Source organism: Oryctolagus cuniculus, chromosome X (genome assembly GCF_964237555.1).
Source record: "Oryctolagus cuniculus chromosome X, mOryCun1.1, whole genome shotgun sequence".
Classification (NCBI taxonomy): Eukaryota; Metazoa; Chordata; class Mammalia; order Lagomorpha; family Leporidae; genus Oryctolagus; species Oryctolagus cuniculus.
In genome coordinates this window covers 112456823-112484253 of record NC_091453.1, presented here as the reverse complement: position 1 = coordinate 112484253, position 27431 = coordinate 112456823, and the positions used below count along the sequence as shown (strand labels likewise).

The following is a 27431-nucleotide window of genomic DNA, read 5'->3' as shown; positions in this document are numbered from 1 at the left end:
GCCTGCAATTGCTGGAGCTGTGCCAATCCAAAGCCACGAGCCAGGAGCTTCTTCCAGGTCTCCCACGTGGGTGCAGGGGCCCAAGGACTTGGCCATCTTCTGCTACTTTCCCAGGCCATAGCAGAGAGCTGGATTGGAAGTGGAACTAGAACTGGTGCTCTGATACAAGATGCTGGTGTCTCAAGCAGTGGCTTAACCGGCTGCACCACAATGCTGGCCCCTTAAGTGTGTTTTTCTAAACATGAAAGCACACGTTGAGAACAGTGCATTTTGAATATTGTATTTTAATTATGCATGAATAACTGTGTGTTCCTTCCAAAACCTCCACAAGGACTTCCCTAAGGTCTCTTTTTATTTCAACTCCCATTTCTGTAAGGTTAGTAACAAGGGTAGTTGTTAGCCCACTTTTTCAGATGAGAAAACTGAGGCTCTGAGAGTTGAACTTCCTTGTCTTCCACAAGAAGGCCTCCCAGTAAGTGCCAGGCAGAGCCAAGACCTGCTCCCAGGCCACCTGCTAGCTCTGTGTTCTTTCCACTTCCCAGAGGCTGGAAAAAAAAAAAAAACCACAAGAATAGCCACAAAGATTATATATATAAAAAAAAAAGAAAGCTGAGAACATGTCAGGATTATTTAATTAGTTGTAAATATCTTTTCACTTTGGAAATTACAAATAATAGCAATGGGTTCTCTGGTGAGGGGTCAGGGTAGGGGTGGAGGGGACCTTGTGATGTAAGTGGCTGCACTCATCATCTTATCACGCATACTCAGAGTCTGGTTGTGGGCTGTGATGTGGACCCAGAGCTGCGTTCTCTCCTTCTGTCCTTCGCTGCTCCTATTCACCTCACCTAAGGGGAAGTGAAGAGTGTTCTCGAAGGCAAAAGTCTCAGAAAGTAAGGAACTGGGGGGTCTGTTTCCTGGACCACAGTGTCTCCTGGCTCAAAGGCAGGTGCTCACCCCCACCTCTACCTCTGGGGCTGGCTGTGAAGGGAGCCATTAGTCTAAAGTCATTTCTTTTAAAGGGAACCACATCCTAATGGGTCTGACCTTGGCTTTTCATATGTGCTGCTGTTCAGTTGAAGAGAGCACAGTGTTCTTTGTGAAGTGAAGAACAAGTCAAATTTGTGCTAAATGGGAAGATGTCAAAATAGTCCAGGGCAGAGGAGGTGAGGGATCCAAAGTGATTGGAGCCATAAAATTCCTGCGGCTTCACTTCTGCTAACTCCTTCTCATCTTAGCATGACTTTGGCTGATTATTCTGTGGTGTTCTTATCACAGACTACACAGTGGCTTGCATTGCTCTTGTACCCATAAAAGAGTCCCAGGGACTTCGACTCTAGCTTGTATGATCTTGCGGAATGATCATTGTAGAGATCATGTACATAACACATCAGCTGAGGGACCCAGTTCCACACATGAACCACTTTCCTTTGAAAGGTCCAAATTGCTGGAGGCCAGAGTTTTAATCTGTAGTTAATGGATTTCTGGAATTTTCTATGGGCCTTCCAGGATCCCCATACCTCATCCCTCTCACTAGGTAAAAGGAACAGAAAAAGGAGCTGCTGGTTTGGGACAGCACAGTGTGTGACAGCTAAATCAGCACAAGAGGGCATTATTGTAATAGTTAATCTAAAGCCAAGAGTTTCACGGTGTGAAGGCATTTATGGAAGGAAACCGTGCCCTAGCTCTAAAGGTTTATATCAAAGTTTTCAACACTCCTAAAAACTCAATAAAGTTCTGGTTTTTGTTTGCCAGGGACTGGACAGACATTTGACAGGTACATTGTAGAGGGAATCTGAGTCTGGGCTTGGAGAAGCCATTTTTTGAGCCTGAAGTTTTATGAAAACTAAAAGTGCCAGAAACTGACATTTTTAAAGTGCAAAATTTTAGAGATGGAGAAAAATATTAATGAATTAGAAATTACCAGAGCTTAGAGATGGTGGGGGTGTGACAAAAAAAGGGTCCACAAGGGAGCTCTTTGTGGAGATGGAATTGTTTTGTATCTTGATTGCAGTGATGGTTCCATGAATCTAACCATGTTGTAAAATGGCTAGAACTGCACACACACATTGTACCTCTGTCAAATTTTCTGGCCTTTATATTATACTATAATCACTTGATGTGCGATTATTTGGGAATACTGGGTGAAAGGCAACTTCTTGTGGATCTATAATTATTTCAAAATTTTAAGAAACTTCCAGCACAATCCTGTATTTTTTTAATTTGATTTTTGAATTATTTTTTTAAATTAATGTTTAGTTTTTTAGTTTTTAACAGATGTGAAAGCAGGGGAGAGAGAGAGTGAGAAAAAGAGGGGGGGGGGAGAACTCCAATCTGGTGGTGTACTTCATAAATGCCTGTGAGAGTGACAACTGGGCCAGGTTGAATCTGGGAGCAAGGAGCCCAATTCAGGCTTCCCACATGGGTGGCAGGGGCCCAATCACCTGAGCCATCACCTGCTACCTCCCAGGGTGTGCATTAGCAGGAAGCTGGTGCCAGGAGCTAGAGTTGGGACTCAAACCCAGGTACTCCAATGTGGGATGTGGGCATCCTGCAAAACCTTTCATTTATCCCATTTTTCTTGGGAGAGAACCCCATCCCCCAGCCTATTCATTGTAACTCCTTAACTTTTCCTCCCATCTTAGTTTCTTGGCTAGGGAAAAACATCAGAGAATGCATGTGCCCTTCTTTTATTCTAATTGACAGAAATGATGTTTCAGCTGGAGTTGTCCATTGGTTGTGCCTTGAACAAATGGGAAGATTGTGCAGCCAACTGAATCATCTCTTCTCCCTGACATGGAAAAAAAGCAGAAACCTGTTAAATTCTTCTCATCGCTTCTATGTGAATAGAAGCATAAGGGTAGGAAAGAGAGAGAGGTCAGGCCAGGGTGTGTGTCTGGAGTCTTGGAGTTCTGGGATGAGAGGCACCAGGCACCACACACAGCCAAGAGGCCCGTCTCCGCTCAGAGGAGAAATTGCCCCAGGCGATCAGGCACTTGGAAGAACAAGAGTTCAACTAGCCTCAGAGAAGGGCAGCTTGAGCTGAATGTAGAAATCCAAACCAGTTTCCCTCTACTTCCCTGAGCAAACCTGGAGATGCACAAAGCCTGAGCTCTTGGGTGGGAACAGGCAGTTGTAACCAACAGGTTATAGGAGGATTTGGGATGGGAGCACTTGCCACAGGCTGTCAGATTCCTGGCACACCCTGTCTCCTAGAGGTTCCATCTTGTCTTTCACATACTCCGTGCATCTCCCTGAAACTTCAGTACATCTGGCCCATGCTTCCTACCACAACCATAAGCTGGTTTACGTTATTCTCCTAGTTTGAGTCAGAGAGGTCTGGGTTCAAATCCCAGTTGCACCACCTAAAAGCTATGTGACCTTGGGCAAGTTGTCTAAGTCTCTCTACCACTCAGTTTGCTCATCTGTTAAACGGGGGTAATAACTTGCCTTTCAGGGTTTGTGAAGCATCTGTCACCTACCAGGTATTTAGCAATTGCCATATTCATTGCTTCCCACGTGGCTGCCATAGCACTCTTTCTCCCACAGTATCTAGTCCAGGGTCGCAGGGCACACAAGAGCTTATTAATGAGTCCTTATTGGCTGGCTAAATGGAGGCTCCTGGATGTCTCCCCCATGCCAATGGAGACTCAAAGTGGGAATAAAGGGAAGCCAACCACCCATTTCCAAGATACTAAGCTAACATGCTGAATTCTTTACTTCCTTGATACATTGTTATAGCAAAACCCTTGATGTGATAAAGCCTGCCTTCCATGCACACATATTTTTAGACAAACGGTAGGATCAGCTAAAATTGGAAGCCAGTAGTTTAAGTATGTTGACAAATGACTTCTTCATCAGTTTATCAGGTGTGGAGCCGGAGTAAGAATGCTTGTTGCCACAGAATTTGGAAGGTTATCAAATACAGCAGGAGAATCTGAAGTTGACCCACTTCTATCTATACCCCCAATCTCTGTCTTGTGACCACACTACAGGCTGCAGTCTGTAAGTTATTCATGGAGTACAATGAAAAGAGTAATCGATCAGCAAATGAAGACCAGAGATGTAGTCTCAGATTTCATAATCCATTCACTGATTCAGCCAACAAATATTCACTGCCTGCCTACCATGGGAGTGGGCTCTGTGCTTCACAGACGTGATCCTGCCTTACATGGAATTTACTGGGCTGTGTGACCTGCAGGGAGTTACTTCATCTCTCTGGGTCTCGTGCTCCCAATCTGTTAAATGGTGACAAATGTATTTATATCACAAAGCAATTGTGAGAATGATACGAGGGAATGTAAGGGCAAGAGCTATGCAGATTGTAATTGCTCTCTATTATTGTCCGCTATGTAATGGTTACATGAATAGCTTGTGATCACTTGCAAATTGTGTTGTAAGTCTATTTCGAGGGTCAGAGCATGTTCTGCTCATCTCATTTTTCTTCTTTACATGTTGGCAAGCCAGTAAAACCAGAGCAAGTAGGAGAGACAGAGAGTTCTGCTTATACTGGGCTAAGCAGTAGAGAGAATAGCACTCCACTTCGTGTTCTCAGATGGGTTACACTTCAGACAGGGTCCATGGACAGACTGAGTTATGTCCCCCCAAAAGATATCCTCAGTACCTGTGAATGTGACCTTATTTGGAAGTAGGGCCTTTGCCAATGTAATAACATTAAGATGAAGTCACATTATCACGAGGGCCCTAATCCGATGTGACTGATGTTTTTGTAACAAGAGGTAAACGGACAAAGATACAGAGAGGGAACACCATGTGAAGCTACAAAGAGAGAAGAACACCATATGAAGACAGAGGCAGAGACTACAGTTGTGCAGCCACGAGTCAAGGAAGCTACCAGAAGCTGGAAGAGAATCATTCCTGTTGCTTTAAGCCACTCCGTTTGTGATACTACATCACAGATGCCCCAGGAAAGTAACGGATTCCCCAAACAGATAGCCCTCCCACACACTTCCTTCTGCCCTCCATGGAGTCACGGCCCGCTTTCCTTCTCTGTATATCAATCCACAGAAAATAGTGCCCTGATGCAAGTGGTTCAAAATATGGATCTGCAGAACGGCAGAAGAGCTTGTGTGGAATACTGAATTCCACTTCATATTTTTCAGAGAGGTCGAAATGCAGGCAAGAATTCCCCCCTTGACCCTTTCTGCTCTCACATTTGAGGCCAAGTAGCGAGGGTAGGCAGGCAGTGAATCCAAAGGCATGGGGCCTACTGAGCAGACAGCTGCTATTACCAGCCTTCGCATGGACACTATCTTGGGGAAGTCTAGGAGTCCATTCTGGGGCCCCATTAAGACCAAAGGCTTATAGGAGGTCTTCATCTAAGGCTCCCAAGTGCTATGAAGGATCATGTGGTTTGGAGCCAGCTGCCAGCTTGTGTTTGCCTAGACTCCATCCTTGGAACCAACCAGAGGCTGCTAGCAAGAGAGGCATCCCTTCTTTAGGACACATAGGTGCATATGTATTATTACATACCTACTATTATGAAAAGGTGCATATGTATAGAAAATTACTATTTGACAGCTGCCAAAGGGTCATCAATGGATTCTAAAACTGGTGAGAGAAATCTTCCTGGAAAACATGATACTTGTGTACTTTCAAGGTATCATCCCATACTTTAGTTACTAAGTAAAAAAAGAAAATAGTCTCCTTACAGCGGAAAAATCTGGAAAACATCATCTTGACCAAGAAATCAAAATTAATATTACAAAGAATAGTCATGTGCCTTTTCATGTTTCACTCCTGCCAAAAATGTGTAACCTGACTCTCATCATGAGAACACATCAGACAAACCCATACTGGACAACATTCTACAATGACCCGCACACTTCCAAAACGTCAATGCCATAAAAGAAAAAGAAAGGTTGAGGACGGTTCCAGATTTGAAAACTAAGAGATACGACTGCTAAATACAACATGTGATCCTACATGGGATTATGGTTGAGGGAAAACAATAGCTATATAGGGCAATTTTGGGGTGATTAGAATTTGAATATGAGCTGTAGATTACATGAGGGTACCTCAAAAAGTTCATGGAAGATGAAATTAAAAGCTAAGTTGATTTTGGTATTAATATATTTGCATAGTTTTAGTATGAATATATTGCATAGGTTTTTTCATAATACACATTTTCCATGAATGTTTTGAAGATCCACATGTAACAATATACTGAGTCAGTGTTATACTTCCTGAATTTGAGAACTCCACTGTGTTTATGTAACATAATGTCCTTGTTCTTAGGAAACACGCTGAAGGATTAAGGAGCAAAGGGACATGATGTCTGTAGCTTACTCTCAAGTGTTTCAGGAAAAAAAATCTTGTGTGTGTGTGTGTGTGTGTGTATCTGAGTGTGTATGTGGAGAGATAGAACAAATGTAATAGGATGTTTACAACAGATGAATCTGGAAAAAGTAATGTGAACGTTCTATTCTAGGCGGTTTTCTGTAAGTTTTAAGTATTTAAAATTAACGATTTAAAATATGTATGCTATTTTGAGCATTTAACCATGTACCCAATGCCGAGGTGTGTGAAATTCAAGGGAGAACAAGACCTGGTGTCTATCTTTAGCCTGCAGTTTTTGGCAGGAGGGACAATAAGAGGCAAGCTCCATTCCATGTTATAAAGGATGCCAGGAGAGCACAGAGGAGGTATAATCAACACAGACTTCCTGGGAAAGGGGGCAGAGGAGCTCTGTAGGGAAGGGGTAAAGGAGACATGTAAAGTTGGGAGAATGAAGTTTGGGGTCCCATTGAGACATGCAAGCAGAGGTGACTGACGGACTGTGGGATGTGGGGAAGGAATCTGCGCCTGTGGGCAGCCAGAGGAAGCCACGTGCCTCCTGAGGACAGATGCCAAGGCATAGATTAGCAGGTGTCAGGGGTCAGGCTGAGGGGGCCATAGGCCCTGAGGTAACATAAGCAGCGCAGGGAGAAGCCAAACAATTTGAGGCTGAAAGGTTGGACGCAAGTGTGCCTATTGATGACCTTCCCACTGATGTAGATCGAATGTCCAAGAGATCTCAGCCCCAGATTGATGAATATAAGTAACTTGCATAAGGGCGTGGCCCCAAATTAGTTAGAGTTGCTAATAATACACTGTAAGGCAGGAAGAGAAAGTCAAGTGAGTGTAAGAAACTAAAGAAGTGATTTTTTGAGAACAGGATGAACTTTCCCTGTAATAAGGATAAGGCAGTAGCCAATTAACACACAACAGGATGGGGAAAGATTGTTGTTAATAGGAAAAATCCGGAGAACAGTACCGGGTCCCATAATAAAGGGAAGTCAGTGAGGCAGTACTGCTGTTTCTGAAGCCATTGGGAGAATGGGAATTTCCACTCAATTATGAGATACAAGAGCCAGGATGAGAAAGTACATGAATGTTCTTAGCAAGGGCCTAGTGAGAGGTTTTTTTTTTTTTTTTTCTATTTCAACTTCTGTATTCTGAAAAATTTACCAAAATACTGAGAACAGCATTTGCTTAATTCACTGCCAAACTTTAACTGTTTTTGAGTTATAAAGATGCCACTTTTATGTTTCAAATAAAAATGAACCCCCATATACCCATCACCCATCTGCTACAGCTATCAGCTTGATTACTTGATCAATTTCATTTCCTCCAAGTTCCCACCTATTACACCTAGCAAACTGACTGGTCTCAAGCAAATCTCTGATGGAAGCTGTCCTTGTGCTTTTAATGATTTAATAAAAAGAGATTGGAGTTATTGATTATGCATGTTCAAATTCATAGATTCAAGTTATGTAGAAAATCATATTGTAAATAAATATTTAAATTATATATAATTTTAAGTTAATTATTGTATTTTCTCAGGGAGTAATATATTCACATGTCTCAAATACAAAAGGTACAGAAAAAGAAAGAAGTGAAAAGTCCCCTTTTAACCTTTAACTTCTAGCCAATAGCTTCCAACCCCCGTGCACTTGCCAACAATCCCCCCTCTTTGGAGGCAACAGCTTTTTATGTATCCTTATGGCAATGTTTTATGCATATGTTTGTAAACACATTGCAAAACTGCTCACACTGTTGTAAACCTTGCTTCTTCCAGTTAACGATATAATCTGGAGATCATTCCATATCAATACATAACACATTACAGCCACCTAGCAGTCCATTTTATGAAGCATAATTTACTGAACTAATCAAATCACTATCAAAAGATCTTTAGGCTCTTGCCAATCTGTTGCTGCAGTGACTCATCTTACACAATCATTGTGCACACAGTCAAGTAAGTGTATCTTCGGGAGAAATTCCTCAAAGAGCCCTCGCTGGATGGAAAGAGTGGGCAGCTGTAATTCTGGCCAGTATTGCCAGCTGCCCTCCATCAGGTAAGAGGTGTTCGAGTGCTGCCTGTGCCCTTTCATCCTGTGCTGTTTCCTTGCTGCTCCTTGCCACCAAACCCCAGGATCCCATTCGAGACTCCTTCAACACCTTAAACTCAGAAAGCCCTCTGACCCTAGCCTCCTATCGGTGATCTTGTGTGGCTCTTTGGTCCCCATGGCAACCAGTATGCCCGTCCTTCCCTTTCCTTTCCTAAGGGCCAACAGTAGCCTGCTGGCTTCCTCTCCGCCTTCCAAATCAGCCTGATGACCAGCCACTTTAGCTCTGCTAGTGTGGATCCTCTGAACTCACTCTCCCCGTGACCTTCGGCGGCACCTGCTCTGCCAGTCCCCAGGGCCTGTGAAAACCCCACCCTGCATTCCCTGCACTGCCTGCTCCCAGGCTGATAGCTATTGCTGGAGAAGGTCATGAAGCTGGCTGCACTACAAAGCCAGACCAGCCAGCCTCAGAGGGGCCCCAAGGCAGTCCTTTTATATATCTGTATCGAATTTCTCTCAGTGATTGTTCCAAATCCTCTCCCTCTCTCCTCACATCCTGTACCTCACCCTTGCTCCAGACCCCCCTAGTGCAGAGCCCAGCTGTGGATTTCTATGATAGAGGCCCCCAGATCATCAAGCAGGAGCTCTGAGTATTTCCCATCTCACCTCGCCTCTCCACTTCTCTGCATGGTGGCCCAAACCTGTCCATCCCCTCACTCTCAGCCTCATGGGAAGGAGGCACTTTCTCCTCAAGGTCACCCCTCCCACTAGTACCCTGGGCATTAGGTTCTCTTGCCTTTTCCTGCAAGAAAAGGAGCCCTAGGAGCCATCCTTTTTCCCTTTGGCCAGCTCTCCCTCCCCACTGATTTTTTCCTCTCAGCCTAAAAACACTTCCTTCCTATCTGGGTCATTGTTCCACATTACCAGCAGATTTCTAAAGCTTAGTAACCTTTACAATTACACAGGTAATTGTGCCTTCTGCCTTTACTTCCTCCTTCTGTGTCAGCCCCCAAATTTAACAGAAAAATCAGAAAACGCTAAGTAAAAAGAAGAAAATTAAAAGCATACACAATGCCACTATCCAACTATTAACACTTTGACATATTTCTTTATGATCTTTTTACACGCACACATATAAATTTTTCTCTGTACTTTTTTTTAACAGAATTGAGTCATAGTATATATAGTGTTTTATCATAATATATTTTGGACATCTCAGCTTTGCTCCTTATTAGTTGTCTGACCTTGCTTAAGTAAATGAATTTCTCTGATGAGTCCATTTGCTCCTGTGTAAAATAAGGACTATTATAGTAACTACCTCACATAGTTGTTATGAGGGCTAAATGAGATAAAAATACATAAACACTTATCACTGCCTGACATATAGCAAGTTGAATTAATGTTAGTTATTATGATCCTCCCACACCAATAAATATAGCTCTACATAATAATTTAATGAATTCTGTCACTGCTGTGTCTAATAGGAGTGACGAAAGCACCACAGTGACTCACCAACACATATTCATTGGGCACACGAGTAAGTATATCTGCGGAATAAAGTCCAAAAAGCAGAGTTTTTGACTCAAAAGCCATGTGCATTTGTCATTTTGAGGCATATCACCAAATTTGCCTCCATGAAGTTTAGGTTGCATGAGTTATTTAACTTATGAATGATTGATGGACATTAAAGCTCTTTTTTACATTTTTCACAGATACAAATCCTGATAGAACAAAGGCATAAGCCTCAGCTATTCTCACTCATAATATGGGAATTTATTTCTTGCCCTTGAATCTCAATTCTGTCTCACACACTATTGTCTTTATACTCCACCCCATTCTTCCCCAGGTTCAGAGGCCCAGTGGCCACGTGGAAGACCAGTTTCCAGGAATTCACCTCCCCCTGCTGCCCCTTACCCCCACCGCCACTCCTAGCCCCACCTAAGATGTAAAAAGGCCTGGCCCCTAGGGTCAGGGCCTCCTGTGTGTGTTCCATCAGTGTGCAGGCCTACAGTTGGTCACCCACCTCTGCGGATCTATTTTCTCTGAACAAATTCAGCCTGACTGTAAATTTGTATTCTTGCTCCTCTCTGTTCTGCACCTCTTTTCCTAACAGTTTGGTGCCCCGTGTGAGGAGGCACCAATCTGAACCTCCATTCCTAACAAACCCACACTGAAGAATGTTCTTCTAATTAAATCTTAGCTTAGACTCGGGATTATTTATCCAGAGCAGGGGAAAGACTGCGAGTAAATGCAGTGATGGGGATGCCAGGGGTGTGCATGGCAAAACTGCTAATAGTGGTGACACGCAGAGAAGAGCAGCGGCAAAGGTGACCCTGTAAGATAGAGTGGACCCCATTACAAAGGACTGTGAATGTCAAGGTGATTCAGCCAGTCACTAAGTATCGGTTGACCACCTCCCCGCCGTTGTTTTAGATACTTTGCTCACTTAACAAAACCAGAAAAAGATTCCCGCCCGAATGAGCTTATATTTTAGCAAAGAGAGGCAAACAATAAAAATAAGTGGCTGCCCATTAGAGACTCTGAGTTGGTGGTACCAGGAGGAATCCCATCCACATACCAATCTGATACCAAATGATTTTCTTCAAATCAACTTACTTCTGAACTTAAATTTAATTTAAAGAGAGTCTAACTCTGGCATCAGTGGAAACTCAGCAGCACATGCCATAAGGCCTAGAAAGGGAGAGTAGAGGATACATATGAATGACATCTTCCCTTCCTTGTGGAGAGCAATTCATGGATGAGAACAACAAGAACTTTCTAAATTGTGCACTTTTTTTCCAGGCAGCTTGATGTTGTACATACAGCAGATAGTTCATCTTCACAACAACGCTATGAGGTATTGTTTCCATGTGTTCAGGTGGAAATTTGGGTACAGCGACTAACCTTCCCAAGCTTCAGTTTCCTCCTGAATAAACGCAGCACAGGAGCATAGGAGCCAAAGGTGCATTGATTTCTGCCCGCTTCATGGCGTGCTCTGGAGAAAACTTCGAGAGGGGGAAGGCCCAGGGCAGACGCTCCCAGTCCTTATCATTCCCTGATCACCCCCCGAATGCCAAAGATTCAAATTAAAACTAAATTACTGATTTAAAACACAAGTGCCTCTCCAGCGCCTCCCTCCAGGAGTTCAATTTATTGGTCACTTTAACTTGCCTATGAAGAACTTCAATCAGATTGTTCAACTTCATTTCACACTTGCTAGGATGGAGGGTGGTTAGAAGAGAAGAAAATGGTATGCCTCTGGGGCACTGGCTCCTTTTTGAAGAGGGCAAACCAAGGTAGACACCAGTGGGGTAGGAGGTGGACAGCTGACAGGAGAGAAGGAGCAGAAAGCAAGGTGACAGAAAACTTAACTATCAACTTTAGTTGTCTCTAATTCAAGTCCTTTGGGGAAAAGCAGCATAATATAACTAAGAATAAATAATACATCAGTAGACAGACAGTACTTAGGTCCCGGTAAGCTATTTAGTCTCTCAAAGCATACTACTGCTATTCAACCTTGTAAGAAGTCAGCTTTATTCCTTAAAAAAATAATACTAAAAGTCATTTAAAGGAAATAATATTGGGCTTCAACTTACTCAAATAATTTGAACCACAGATATATCTTTCCCTGGTTTCAGGTAGCATTGAAAAATAAGAACTCCACAGAGTCACACAAATTGAACCCAGGTTCCCCGAAAGGCCTGCCCCCAAGAAAAGCTCAATAAGGTTCGAATGTGAGCATACATACAATCCTTCAATATTCAGTTTATTAATGGGTAATGAACTCTTGCATAGAGAAATATTTTTCAATGGCTTAGAGACTAAAGGAAAGTTTCTCTTAGAAACAAAAAGCTAAGAGCAGAAGGGTACAAAGCAGACATTACCCAATAACCTCAAACCATCTACAGATGTCAAGTGTTGAACAGGTCCTATGTCACAGAGGAAAATAATGTCGCATCTGTTTGGGGCAGAAAAGGCAAGCACACCACCTCTGCTTTCACAATGCAGGAACGGAGACATCACATTTCTTTAGTCAACAGCCTGGTGAATGTGGGGCTACATTATCTAGTATACAAATGGATTCCCTCTACTGCCTAACATTTGGGGACTCTCAGATAAAACTAGCACTTTATCCTGGAATAATACCATGCTTCTTATCTTTTTACATACTCATAGTCCCAACCCTACATGATACTAGCAAGTATCTGTGAAATCATTATTTCCCTGTCAGTACACAGAGGAGTTCAAGGGACCACACACACACACACACACACACACACAAATAGTATGGCACTGGGATTTTAATAAGTCATCGTCTCTCTTTAACTGAGTATAACTTACATTGCGTTTCTAAGTTGGATACAACAAGTGGGAAGTAATATGAAGCAACTCAAGAATTTTAGGAGAGGCTGGTGCTATGGCGTAGTGGGTTAAGCTACCGCCTGTAATGCCAAAATTCCATATGGGTGTCAAGACTTGGCTGTTCGAGATCTGGCTGCTTCCACTTCCAATCCACCTCCCTGCTAATGCACCTGGGAAAGCAGCAGAGGACGGCCCAAGTGCTTGCATCCTTGCACCCAGATGAAGCTCCTGGCTTCAGCCTGGCCCAGCCCAGCTATTGCTACCATTTGGAGAGTGAACCAGCAGATAGAAGATCTCTCTCTCTCTCTGTCTCTCCCTCTCTCTTTCTCTAACTCTGCCTCTCAAATAATTTTTTTAAAAAATTTTTATTTTATTTTATTTATTTGAGAGGCAGAGTTACAGACAGTGAGAGGGAGAGACAGAAAGGTCGTCTATCTGTTGGTTCACTCCCCAAATGGCCACAACGGCTGGAGCTGTGCCGATCTGAAGCCAGGAGCCAGGTGCCTCTTCCCAGTCTCCCAAGGACTTGGGCCATCTTCTACTGCTTTTCCAGGCCATAGCAGAGAGCTGGATTGGAAGAGGGGCAGCTGAGACTAGAACCGGCACCCATATGGGATGCCAGCACCGCAGGTGGAGGATTAACCTACTATACCATGGTGCCAGCCCCAATAAATCTTTTTAAAAAATAAATGAATATGCCTTGCCAATGGGAACGTGAAGTGGTAAAATCACTTGGAAAATAGGCTGACAATTTCTTACAAAGTTAAACACGAATTCACCACACTATATTGCAGTTCTACAAAGTATTTACCCTAAAGAAAGTAAAACATACATCTGCACAAAGGCTTAAACACAAATATTCATTACAGTTTTATTAGTAACAGCCATCGATTGGAAACAATCCAAATATTCATCAACATGCTGAAATTCATATGGAGACACAGGAGACCTCAAATAGCTAAAACAATCTTGTACAACAAAAACAAAGCCAGAGGCATCACAATACCAGATTTCAGGACATACTACAGGACAGTTGTAATCAAAACAGCATGGTACTGGTACAGAAACAGATGGATAGACCAATGGAACAGAACAGAAACACCAGAAATCAATCCAAACATCTACAGCCAACTTATATTTGATCAAGGATCTAAAACTAATTCCTGGAGCAAGGACAGTCTATTCGATAAATGGTGCTGGGAAAACTGGATTTCCACGTGCAGAAGCATGAAGCAAGACCCCTACCTTACACCTTACACAAAAATCCACTCAACATGGATTAAAGATCTAAATCTACGACCTGACACCATCAAGTTATTAGAGAACATTGGAGAAACCCTTCAAGATATTGGCACAGGCAAAGAGTTTCTGGAAAAGACCCGGGAGGCACAGGCAGTCAAAGCCAAAATCAACTATTGGGATTGCATCAAATTGAGAAGTTTCTGTATTGCAAAAGAAACAGTCAGGAGAGTGAAGAGACAACCGAGAGAATGGGAAAAAATATTTGCAAACTATGCAACAGATAAAGGGTTAATAACCAGAATCTACAAAGAAGTCAAGAAACTCCACAAAAGCAAAACCAACAACCCACTTAAGAGATGGGCCAAGGACCTCAATAGACATTTTTCAAGAGAGGAAATCCAAATGGCCAACAGACACATGAAAAAATGTTCAGGATCAAAACCACAATGAGGTTTCACCTCACCCCAGTTAGAATGGCGCACATACAGAAATCTACCAACAACAGATGCTGGTGAGGATGTGGGGAAAAAGGGACACTAACCCACTGTTGGTGGGAATGCAAACTGGTAAAGCCACTATGGAAGTCAGTTTGGAGATTCCTCAGAAACCTGAATATAACCCTACCACACAACCCAGCCATCCCACTCCTTGGAATTTACCCAAAGGAAATTAAATTGGCAAATAAAAGAGCTGCCTGCACCTTAATGTTTATTGCAGCTCAATTCACAATAGCTAAGACATGGAATCAACCTAAATGCTCATCAACAGAAGACTGGATAAAGAATTATGGGGTATGTACTCTATAGAATACTATACAGCAGTAAAAAAAATGAAATCCGGTCATCTGCAACAAAATGCAGGAATCTGGAGCACATCATGCTGAGTGAAATAAGCCAGTCCCAAAGGGACAAATATCATATATTCTCCCTGATCGGGGACAACTAACAGCACCTTAAAGGAAACCTGTTGAAGTGAAATGGACACCATGAGAAACAATGACTTGATCAGCCCTTGTCCTGACTGTCGAGGAACAACTTACTACTTTATTCCTTTTAGTATGTTTTTGTTCTACTTAATACCATTGGTTGAACCCTTTAATTAACACACAATTATTCTTAGGTATTTAAAATTAAACTGAAAAGTGATCGCTGTTAAATATAAGAGTGGGAATAAGAGAGGAAAGAGATATACAATTTGGGACATGCTCAGTCGGACTTGCCCCTAATGGTAGAGTTAGAAACATGCCAGGGGATTCCAATTCAATCCCATCAAGGTGGCATGTACCAATGCCATCTCACTAGTCAAAGCTATGAGTTTCAGTTCATAATTGATCATAATGATAGGATTAAGAGTCAAAGAGATCACATAAACAAGACTAGTGTCTACTAATACTAACTGATAGAATTAAAAAGGAGAGAACAATCCAACATGGGAAGCAGGATATACAGCAGACTCATAGAATGGCAGATGTCCTAAACAGCACTCTGGCCTCAGAATCAGCCCTTAAGGCATTTGCATCTGGCTAAGAAGCCCATGAGAGTATTTCAGGCATGGAAAACCAAGACACTGTGGCAAAAAAAAAAAACAAAAAAAAAAAACAAAAAAAAAACAAACCCAAACACCTAAATGAAAGATCTCTGTGAGTGAGATCCCAGCGGAAAGTATGGGCCATCAAAGAAGGAGGTACCTTTCTCTGAAGGGAGGAGAGAACTTCCACTTTGACTATGGCCTTGTCTAAATAAGATCAGAGTTGGCAAACTCAAGAAGCTTCCATAGCCTTGGAAGCTCATGACAAGAGCCTCGGGTGATTACTGACATCATAAATAAGAGTGTCAATTGTTAAATCAACAAGAGAAGTCACTGTGCACTTACTCCCCATGTAGGATCTCCCCATGTACTGTGTGAATTAATGCCATAACTAGTACTCAAGCAGTACTTTATACTTTGTGTTTCTGTGTGGGTGTAAACTGTTGAAATCTTTACATAGTATATACTAAATTGATCTTCTGTATATAAAGATAATTGAAAATGAATCTTGATGTGAATGAGGTAGGAGAGGGAGCGGGAGATGGGAAGGTTGCAGGTGGGAGGGAGGTTATGGGGGGAAAAAGCCACTATAATCCAAAAGCTGTACTTTGGAAATGTATATTTATTAAATAAAAGTTAAAAAAAGCAAATATTCATCAACAGGTGAATGCATAAATAAGTCACACCATACACAGACAGTACAATGATGATTCTGCAATAAATAATAATGAACTACTGATACAGGAAGCAATACAGATGGATGTTAAAGACACTATTCCAAGCAAAAATAGTCATACACAAAAAAGAGCATACCATATGACCACATATGCATGAAATTCTAAGCAAGAGCAATCTACTCTACAGTGCTAAAAAGGAGATTCGTGGGCAATCAGTGTAGACAGGAGTAGGAGTGGAGGCAGATTAATTGTAAAGAGGCAGTGGACTTTTTCTATGGTGACTGAAATGATATATACCTTGATGTTAAATTTAAAATGTGTATAATCTGTAAAATGTAAATTATATGTCAATAAAATTGATTTTTAAAACTTCAAAAAATGGAAAACTTTAAAAATTGAAGTTTTATAGTTTTTGCTGCTTAGCAAGTATTGAATAGTAAGCACCCTGTATAAACTGTATACTAAGATGTAGTGCATATAATTATGAAAATACTCTTGAAAAAACTAAGTACACAGGCACATATACATAATGGAAGCCACTAGGCTCAGTGCTATTTGAAGTTGGTGTATATAGCTCATCAGATTCTTTTGAAAAGTGCCTACTATGTAGGAAGAGTGGCAAAATGGATAGGCCAAGATAGGAAAGAAGATCACTGTGTACACTGGATAGGGCAGGAGAGCTGGAGCAGGTAAAGGACAAGAAGTGATATTTTACATCACTATAACTCGGGCCCGTCTCTGTCATCTTGTGTGGTACCTCTCTGTCAAGAGAACACTCAAACCTCATGCAGATTAGCCTTGTCTAACTCAGCTCTAATGTTGACCAAAAGTCAGAAAAATTGGCACCAACAACTAGGACAAAGACTAGAAAATGGTACAGGACAAGAGGTTCTCCAAAGTCCTTGACTAAGCTGTGAGAAATCCCTTGCCCTCTCCATCAGTTTGGAGGCAATCTTATTTTTTGTTCAGTATTTGGTAAAAAGCTTTACTAGCAGGGCAGGGCTGGTGCTGTGGCACAGTAGGTTGAGCTGCTGCCTGCAGCGCTGGCATCCTACATGGGTACTGATTCAAGTCTCAAATGCTCCACTTCTGATCCAGTTCCCTATTAATGGCCTGGGAAAGCAGCAGAAGATGGCCCAAGTGCTTGGATCCCCATGCATGCAGCCCTGGCCATGGCAGCCATTTGGGGAGTGAACCAGCAGATCAAAGATATCTCTCTGCCGGCGCCGCGGCTCAATAGGCTAATCCTTCGCCTCAGGCACCGGCACACCAGGTTCTAGAACCGGTCGGGGCACCGGATTCTGTCCCGGTTGCCCCTTTTCCAGGCCAGCTCTCTGCTGTGGCCTGGGAGTGCAGTGGAGGATGGCCCAGGTGCTTGGGCCCTGCACCCCATGGGAGACCAGGAGAAGCACCTGGCTCCTGCCTTCTGATCAGCACGGTGTGCCTGCTGCAGTGCGTCGGCTGCAGCGGCCATTGTGGGGTGAACCAACGGAAAAGGAAGACCTTTCTCTCTGTCTCTCTCTCTCACTGTCCACTCTGCCTGAAAGGAAGGAAGGAAGGAAGGAAGGAAGGAAGGAAGGAAGGAAGGAAGGAAGGAAGGAAATCTCTCTGTATCTGTCTCTCTCTCTCTGTGTAACTCTTTCAAATGAGTAGATAAATCTTAAAAAAAAAAAGCTCTACTAATGCTTTAATAAACACAGGAGATTGGATGAGGAATTGGCTTGGAATATTTTATTCATCTAGATAGTCCTAGAAATTACAAGGTGGATAGCAATAGATAATTCAATGTCTCTCATATAATATTAGGATGGGATTCAGAGTATAGAATAAACTGAGATATATTCTGAAGTTATTTTAATCAGAGGACTCTCATAATACAATTTTATAAAAACTGAGATTTCTGGGTGCCATACTTTAAGGACATTGGATAAACTGGAAAATGTTGAGGTTAATGGTCAAGGTGATCACTAGAAACTATCTCAAAGGAAAATACAAAGCTTAGAATGGAAAACCTAGAGGAGAAAATATTTGTGGAGATAAGCTACCCATTGCCAAATATCTGAAAGTCTATCTATGGGAGATGGAATAGATTTTGCTTATTTTGTGACATTCCCTATGACAAATTAGGATCAAAGAATGGAAGGTAGATTTAGTTCAATATCAGGAAGAATTTTTGAATGAGTAGAACTCTCCAACTGTTGAAAGACTCTTTGACTCTCCTTCAATGAAAGTTCAAAGGTAAGATAGTCCCCACCCCCTCACCTCCTCCCTCACATGATTAATAACTATGTGTAAGTTCCTAAAATATATTTGACATATATTATTGCTCGATTACACAAGTAGCATATATTCCATCTGGAAAAATTGGAAAATGTTAAGAGCAAAGCAAATAAAAACAAAAGCAATCCATCTCCCCACCTCCCAGAAATGTAAACATTTTGGCATACAGCTTACAGATTTTTTTCCTGTTATATATCGCTATAAAAGATGTACATAAGAACAAAAATGAGATCCCATTAATCACACTGCTTTTTAACTTTACAATACAGTGTAAACATCTTTCGATATCAAGTGATACATGACTGTGCCATCATTCTTAATGGGTGCAAACAGCTCCGTGGAATGAATGTACTATGATTTGTTTAACCCAATGTTTCCCAAAGGTATTCTATGTAACATCAATTCCATATGATATCTCTCAAAAAACAGACCATAGATTAAACAGTTTGAAAATGCTTCATTTCATATCCCAACCCTACCTTTCACAATGCTAAAGGAATGAGTTTAATTGAGTTTCCCCAAAGGTACTTGACCACAGACTCCCTCTAGGCTCCCTCTTCTTTAATTCTTTAGGACACTTACCCCTCCACATTATACAGGACACCCTGGTAAATTCTGGATTACCTCATCTCAGTGTTAGATCAGCATTTTTGTTGTTGCTTCACATAGAATTTATTATTATTTTAACCTTTTTAAAATACACAATTCAATAGCATTAATTACATTCCCAATGCTGTGCAACCATCACTATTATCTATTTCCAACTTTTTTTTTATCACCCAAACAGAAACTCTGTACCCCACCCTTAGGTAACCTCTAATCTACTGTTTGCCTTTATGAATTTATCTATTCTAAATATTTCATGAGAGAATTAATACAATATTTGCTCTTTCTGTGACTTTTTCACTTGCATCATGTTCCCAGATGCATGCATCCATGTTGTAGCACACAGCATGTGTTCATTCTTTTATTTGTGGCCCAGCTTCATCATTGTAGACATGGGTAGTCAGCTATCCCAGCACTATTTGTTGAGGACCATAGGTTTTTCACACATAATGTTTCACATTTACAAATAACATTACAATAAGCATCCTTCACAATCTGCCCCATGTTTTTCCCTAAGAAACTGGAAGTGTTATGTGAAAAGATGCACACCCTTTGCAAGCTCCTGATACACACTGTTAGGAAACTGGCGCAGTTGGCCAGCTACCTGAGCCAGGCTCCACCCCCATCCTAATGGGATTGGCTGCTCCTGTTTCCCTGCCCGCCCTCAGGCAAAGTTTTAAAAGGGCCTGTTCCTGAACACGCGCTCTCTTGGCCCTTCTCTCCTGCTCTCTCTCAGTTCCTCTCTCTAGCCTCCTCCTCTGGGCTCTTGGCTCTGCTCTCCTCTCTCTTCTCTGCTCTCTCTTCTCTCCTTGCTAGCTCCTCTCCTCTCTGTTTCTCTCTTATATTCTCTTTTTCCTTCGCCACCCCTTCACTCCGGTCTGTAGGGTGTTCCCCAATAAACCCTTTCCCTTACTCCGGTGTCCGATGTGTTTTGCGATGGCTAACATTAAGATATAACACACACTACCAAACTTCCTTCAGAAAGGACATTAGAGATCCACCACAGTGAATTCAAATACCGCTTTCCCCATACTCTCAACAGCCTTGTATATTCTACTATTAAAAAAAAACACTCTGTTAACATGGCATGAAAATGTATTCTGAATCAAGTTGGAGGGAGTTTTAGCTGAACTTCCTCCAGCAGCCCTAACATGCTGGCCTCAGTACATTTCTTTTCAAAGACCCCCATTCTGAAAAGATCATTCAAGATTAGGGCATGATGTAAACTCCAGTAGTGTTTAATATGTGTCTAGTTAAGGAAGCAAACTAACTTTCAGAAAAGTGAGACTAGAAATGGAAGGTATAATTAGGTTCCTCTGCTGGATAATGTGATTTTTAAGTATTTCCTTCCTCAGCACAAAGCCACAAGCCAGCTGTTTGTGACTTTCAAGTGTGTCCTTTTTCATTTGTGTTTAATGCAGAGTTACCAAACACAAGAGCCATGCCAAGAAATAAGCTAAATTGACCTTAGAGGGCTTTTCTTATAGCCATATGATAATTAGCAAGGAAAAAGAAAAAGCTCTTCTGCTGGTAGTCTGCTTTTTAGTGCTAATTGAGTACTTTCAAATGCCTATTGGGGTAGTGCTTTTATGGCTGATGTGGCTTTTGACCACATCTCCCTTGCTTCTCTGAAACAAACATATCAAGTATATCTTTATTTTGTTTTTGCTAAAGCTGTAGCTACAGTACAAAGAAAATTTTATGGTGAGTGCTTTGTCAGTGGGAACTTGTTATTAGTATGGAAATCCTGAGAGGATCATTTATTCACACAAAACAAGAAACCAGGGGGAAATTAGTTTTCCACATTTCATCATAAATCATGCATAATTCAGAGAAGAGAGGAAACCATTGATGAGGCTGAGCAAAATGAGTTTCTTGTTGTCAGAAAGAATAAAAATATTAGGTACAAAGCTCTCAAACTTCCTAAATATTTTCTTAAAGCATTCTGAAGTGCATTGCCACCTTGACTTCCACTGTCATGCTAGCAAAGAGGAAGGCAGATGTTTTCACAGAATCAATAGTAAGAGGCAGAGAGACCTTATAAATGTCAAACCCAACTCTCTTTTATAGAGCCCAGAGAGGCGAAATGACCTGCCCCAAATCACACAGAGCAGAGATACAAAGCAGATCTCCTGATTGTTGTACTCATTGAGAATGTAGTCTGATTACTCCCCAAAAGGTGGACATGAACAATTATTACCTATTTACTTCGCTGTCAGTAAAGCCACAGAGATCTCCAACTTCATGCAAGAGTATGATAAAAAGTTTGCAGAAAACGGAATTAAAAGATAAGTTTACTTTACTGCAAAAAAGATTGAAATACATACCCTGGATCTTCAAAAAGTTCATGGAAAATGTGTCTTACCAAAAACCTACACATGGATTCCAAAAAACAAAAATTGTACCAAAATAAACTTATCTTTTAATTCAATTTTTCCACACACTTTTTGAAGCACTCGCCTATATGTTGCTATTGGTCAGTTTATAGTCAGTTAAAAACTGTAATTCATTTAATTCATTTCTTCTGAGAGATCATAGTCATTAAGTCTCTCATTATTAAGAGGATTGAGAAAGTTTCCAAGATTCCTATATGGCATATGTAATATAGACAGTTGTGAAAATCAGTCTTTGCTTACTCTTCGGTTAAGAACTAAGTTGTAAGAAATCGGAGAGACATGATGGAATTTCAGAGGTACAAAGATTACTTTCTGCTGGGCTACTGACAGTTCCCTGGCCTTTTCGAAATTCACGATTTCAACTATCTGACTGTGAAGTATACCTATATAATATATTTTTAAGTTCAACTTTTAAAATCTAAATATTTAAAAAACACTTCAGGCAAATTGGAATTAGTTTTCCTCATAGATAGCCAACGTACTATACATGTACTTTCATCACAGATATTTATATATAATTGTTTCTAGGTGAACTTTAAAAATTGACTTAAGAGGTAAGATTAAATACATGCTGCCCTGGAAGAACTAATAATTTAAGATAATGCAGAATTAGAAGCATAGCTTATATTCTTTTAAGAACTCATTTGGTCTCAGTTCCAAAGAGCCAATGAAACAATCCACCCAGATACAAACTCTAAACCTGAAAGAGGTCTCTAATTGTGACAGTTGTCCAACAATAGAATGAACTGTCTTGTGAGAGAGTCAGTTCATTACTTCGGGATTTCAGACTAAGGTTAACAGATAGTCTAGTTGGAAGTTTTAAAATGATTCCTGTACTGAGAGGTAGATTAAAAGGCTTCTGAAATCCTCTAATTCTAAGGCTCAATGACTCCAATCTTACCTTTCTATCCTACTTTTACAGCATAGGGGTCCTTTTATCTGTGTCTCTTTAATCTTATTATCATAGACTTCTTTTGTATCATTTATTTTTGTACTTATTTTGTACTTACGTTATTTTGCTTTAAGATAGGGAAAGTATTTCATATATTCTACCTCTTTTAGTACAGTTGCCTGTACACAGGAAGTATTCATTAGATTTTATTGAATAAAAATTTTATTGAAATTACAGGTTTGATTGATTGCTTTACTTGATACCATTTTTAAGAACAATTCTTTTTTTTCCTCATTGGAAAACCCAATTCATTATTACAGTGAATTTTCATGTGAATCTCAATGAATCATTAGGGTGAGTTTAGAGTGTTTCTCTTTCATAAAGCAGTAAAAAAATGGAAATGCTTGCTTGAACACATATTTAAAGCTTAAAATGATCCTTTAAAAATATTTGAAAAACATATTTCCTCTTTCACTTATCCTTTTTTAATGTTGTGAAACTAGAAAAAAATAATATATGAAGAAGACATAGTAACACACAAAACATAGTCACCTTTTGTTCGCACATTTTTGAACCTGAGTTATGGTATACGTAATTTTTAAAACTAATTTAAGAATAATGAAAAAAGCAAAAGCAGAATTACAAAATTACATTGTGATGGGTTGAATTATATACCCATAAAAGATATGCTGAAGTCCTAATCCCAGGTAAGATTTTACCTTATCTGGAAATAGGGTCTTTGCAGTTGTAATCAAGTTAAGATGAAGTTATGCTAAATTAAGACAGCCCAAATTCAATGAATGGTATCTGTAACAAGGTTATTTAGGGGGCCAGCACTGTGGCATAGGCAGTAAAACTGCCATCTGTGATGCCAGCAACCCATATGGGTGCTGGTTCGAGACCCAGCTGCTCCACTGCCAATCCAGCTCCCTGCTAAGGCACCTGGAAAAGCAGTGGAGTATGACCCAAGTGCTTGAGTCCCTATACCCAAGTGGAAGACCGGGATGAAGCTCTTGACTCCTCGATTTGGCCCTTGAGGCCATTTGGGGAGTGAACCAGAGGATTGGAGATCTCTTGCTCTCTTTCTCTTCCTCTCTCTGTGTAACTCTGACTTTCAAATAAATAAATCTTAAAAAAAAAAAAAAAGAAACAAAGAAAGCTATGTGGAAACACAAGGACAACAGAAAGCCCTCTGGATGATGGAGGCAGAGGTTGGAGTGATGCTTTTACAAATCAAAGATTGCCAGAAAGGCTACGAGAAAGGCATGGAATAGATTCTCCTTCAGAGCCTCCAGAAAGAACCAACTCTACTGATACCTTGATCTTGAACTTCTAGCCTCCAGAACTTTGAGAAGAATACATTGTCACTGTTTTAAGTCACCAAGTCTGCATTTTTTTGTTGTTGTTGTTATGGCAGCCCTAGGAAACTAATACACGTCCTTCACTATGGAAAACTGATGTGATGTGATGATCCCTTGAGGTGTTCAGGATGACAAAATACAGACTCACTGTAATTTTTAAAACCAGCACAAAACATCATTTAAAAATTACAATCATTTACATCTGAAAAGCAGTACATGAGAACTCCCAAAACACAATCACAAAAGGCAACAGAATGGAGAACCAGCTATGAAATCCTTGATTCTGAGTATATATAGTGAATTGTGGCATCCTAAGTATACACTTGAAAGAATAAAGCCTAACTCAACAGAGAAAAAGAAATTGTCTGAAGTGAGAAAACTGTATTGAGATACTCAAGATTATCCAGATTTACTGATAACAGTTCTTTATATAACTGAATAGCAGTCCCATTCCTATTGTTTACTTTTTCCATCTGTATTCCTTGTACTTGAACTTTGCACCCTTTGTACTACAAAACTTTTTGGCTCACATGTCAACGGTCCATGTGGACCAATTTTTTCTGTCAATGATCTGCAATTTCAGCAGGAAACATTGCAGTGATGTTATGCTCACAATTGGTCCATGAATACTCTGGCAAGTAGAGAAGCTGAGTAACTGCGACAATATTTATAGTTTCTATGTCTTTAGCCAATTTATAAAATCCTGTCCCAGTTTCAGGAAACCATCATTATCCCCATAATCTTATACTCGGTTCATCATTTCGTAGATAAAAGAACCTTCCCCCACTTGTATATCCATTCTGATCAATTCCATTAGGGCCTTGTCAAAAAAAACCTTAGTTCCACAGTCTTTTTTCCCATGTGGGGGCATACATATACCAGATTTCCACCATCCTAATGATTTCTAGTGACTAGAAAAGACCTTTTATAAATATTTTAGATAACTGTTCCTGTTTCATTAGCTGAGAAAACTGAAACCAATTCTCAATTTCGTAAGTATCTGTTTCTATTTTCAAAATGTAAATACTATTCCAATTTCTTAAAGTAGTTACTTTAGAATTAAAATTTCAACATGATTTGTCTTGTTGAAGAAAACTTTTAAGACTCTGCAATAGAAAATTGGGGTTCAGACAAACATCATGGCCCTTAGGGAACAATTGGAAGCACATGATTCTTACAGAAAAGCCCTAACACATTAAGCCTGAATTTAATCAAGTCAGTAGTCAGGATGATGAATAAAAGGTAATTCATAAAAATGTTAAAGACTGCAATTTATTGACATTGCCTTTTTTCCACACTTAATTAGAATACAAAATTGATCAAAGCTAATCAGGTTGAGTACAAATTGAGTGAAGCCCCAATTACATATTGTTTTCTTTCTATTCAATTAGCTTTTATTCATCTTGCTCTTCCCCTATCTTTCATTTCCAACAAATTAAACATCCAAGGATTAATGTGCAAAATAGTCAATCCTCGGGTTAGTATGGTATAACTAGGTATGACTTTTCCTCACCAAGTGGAAACTAACAATGACTTGAAAAAATTACAAATTAAAAACATAATTTTCAAAAATGATATTTTACATTTTGGTTAATTTTTATAACAATTACAGTTTTACTTAGGACTAGAAAAATAGAATGTTTTATAGTATTTTTTAATTTTTAAAAATTTTTTGTGAGTACATGTATTTTTCTAGTGGTAAGAATATCTTGGGATGTGTGAATCTCTTAGTTGAAAGTTTATCTACCAGGATAATGGAGAACCAGTATCAGAAGATGACACAGGAGAGATTGTGACAGTGCTGACTTTACTGATGAATTACAAGAAGACTCATCACTACTATTGTTTCTATTAAGATAGAGTAGGAGAGGAGAAAATGCCACTCATTGATAACAGAATGCAAAAGATTGCTCTGTGCACTCTGCTTTGTCTGTACATGAATGCAAACTATGTGCTGCAAACAACTGGCACTAGTCACAAGAACACTACAATAAAATCAATAGTAACACTGAATAAAAATCCATCCCTGTAGTGCTCATTTTTATTATTAAAACATCCCTTCTTGGCCGGCGCCGTGGCTCAATAGGCTAATCCTCCACCTTGCGGCGCCGGCACACCGGGTTCTAGTCCCGGTTGGGGCGCCGGATTCTGTCCCGGTTGCCCCTCTTCCAGGCCAGCTCTCTGCTATGGCCAGGGAGTGCAGTGGAGGATGGCCCAGGTGCTTGGGCCCTGCACCCCATGGGAGACCAGGAAAAGCACCTGGCTCCTGGCTCCTGCCAGGATCAGCGCGGTGCGCCGGCTGCAGCAGCGGCCATTGGAGGGTGAACCAACTGCAAAGGAAGACCTTTCTCTCTCTGTCTCTCTCTCTCACTGTCCACTCTGCCTGTCAAAAAAAAAAAAAAAAAAAAAAAAAAAAAAAACATCCCTTCTTGAGCATATTTTTTCAATAATATTCTCAATCCAAGAAGGCAGACAAAAATCAAAGAAAAAAAAGATGGGGCAGGAGATGACTTTCCAAGCATGCATTTTATATACACCTTTAACACCTCTTAATCTACTACCAAAACTTCACCTCTAAAAGTGTGTCCACCAAATATTAAAATCATATACGTTATTAAAAAAAGACCTAAATTTGATAGTATCCTTTTGGAAGATTAGTTTTATAACTAATACAAATATTTAGTACTGTGCCATACTTCTCAGTGTACACCACAGTCAAAGCAAACTTAAAAACCAAGTGAAAATGGCCAGTGTTTAAAACCTCATGTTATTACTCACCACAGATCCTCTTCGGACAGCTGGGAAATATCAGAAGGTATGTTGCTAGTAACTATGAAAATTTTCTTTGGTGGCTCTTCAAGTGTCAGTTCACCTGGTACAAAATAGTAGATCAAGATAGATAGGTTTTATTTAATATGATTGCTATGCTTTTAATTGCAAAAGTAATACTTATTCATTGCAGTTTATAAAATGCAGAAAAACACAAAGAACAAATTTTAAGTTACCATTATCCAGAGATAATCACTCTTGAGTGTATACACACAATTGGCTTTTAAGCAACATCATATTTGTACCATGTATAATAATATTTAATCTGCTTTTTGTTGTTATAATTATTGTTTTGTGATATCAACTAAATTGTACAACATGATTTTGTATAGCTAGGTAGTAAAGTTATTTAATGAGTTTAATCTCATTCCTCATTCTAAACTTTTAGGTTGTTGCTATATTTATTTTTCTAAACAGACACAATGAACTCTATAGATAAATTCTTTTATAGTACACATAGAACAAAATAAATCTATTTTTAAAGATAAAGTAGAAACATCTAATCTCAAAAAAACTGAACTGTTAAAATCTTTGCCTTGAAGTAAACGCTAAAATCTGCACAACGCTTCACATTCATCTGATAACTATGTCTGGGCCTAAGAAAAATGACACTCAGGCCCATAACTTCTAGGGTGGAGTATATCTGAATGATAAAACACTAAGGTCATCATTCAAAATTATCCCCAGAGATAGAGATTCCACAGACTTTCCTTAGCAGTATAATCATGGCTCATAAAGCTCCAGAGAAGTCTGGTATGCTGTCCCTTGCCAGACTGCATTTACAGCAGTATGGAAAAACCACTCATCTATCCTCTTCAGTTTAAATTAAAAACATGACAAAGCAAAGCGAATTCCTAGCAAAAGAAGATTCCATTTTTCTTTGCTAAAACCAACATTACTGTAAAAACAAT

The 27431-nt window shown here is 40.2% G+C and overlaps 1 protein-coding gene across 2 annotated transcripts in view; it reads right to left on the bottom strand.

Annotated features, from left to right (window-relative positions):
• Positions 1–2671: 2671 nt before the first annotated feature.
• Positions 2672–27431, bottom strand: part of PABIR3 (PABIR family member 3) — a 73861-nt gene continuing 49101 nt past the window's right edge. For both annotated transcript variants that reach the window (XM_008273232.4, XM_051827567.2), the window contains exons 10-11: positions 26470–26563; positions 2672–2788 (exon numbers count right to left, since the gene is read on the bottom strand). In XM_008273232.4, coding sequence (XP_008271454.1) covers positions 2776–2788; positions 26470–26563 — 107 coding nt within the window. In that variant the 3' untranslated portion in view covers positions 2672–2775. The remainder of the gene's footprint in view (positions 2789–26469; positions 26564–27431) is intronic.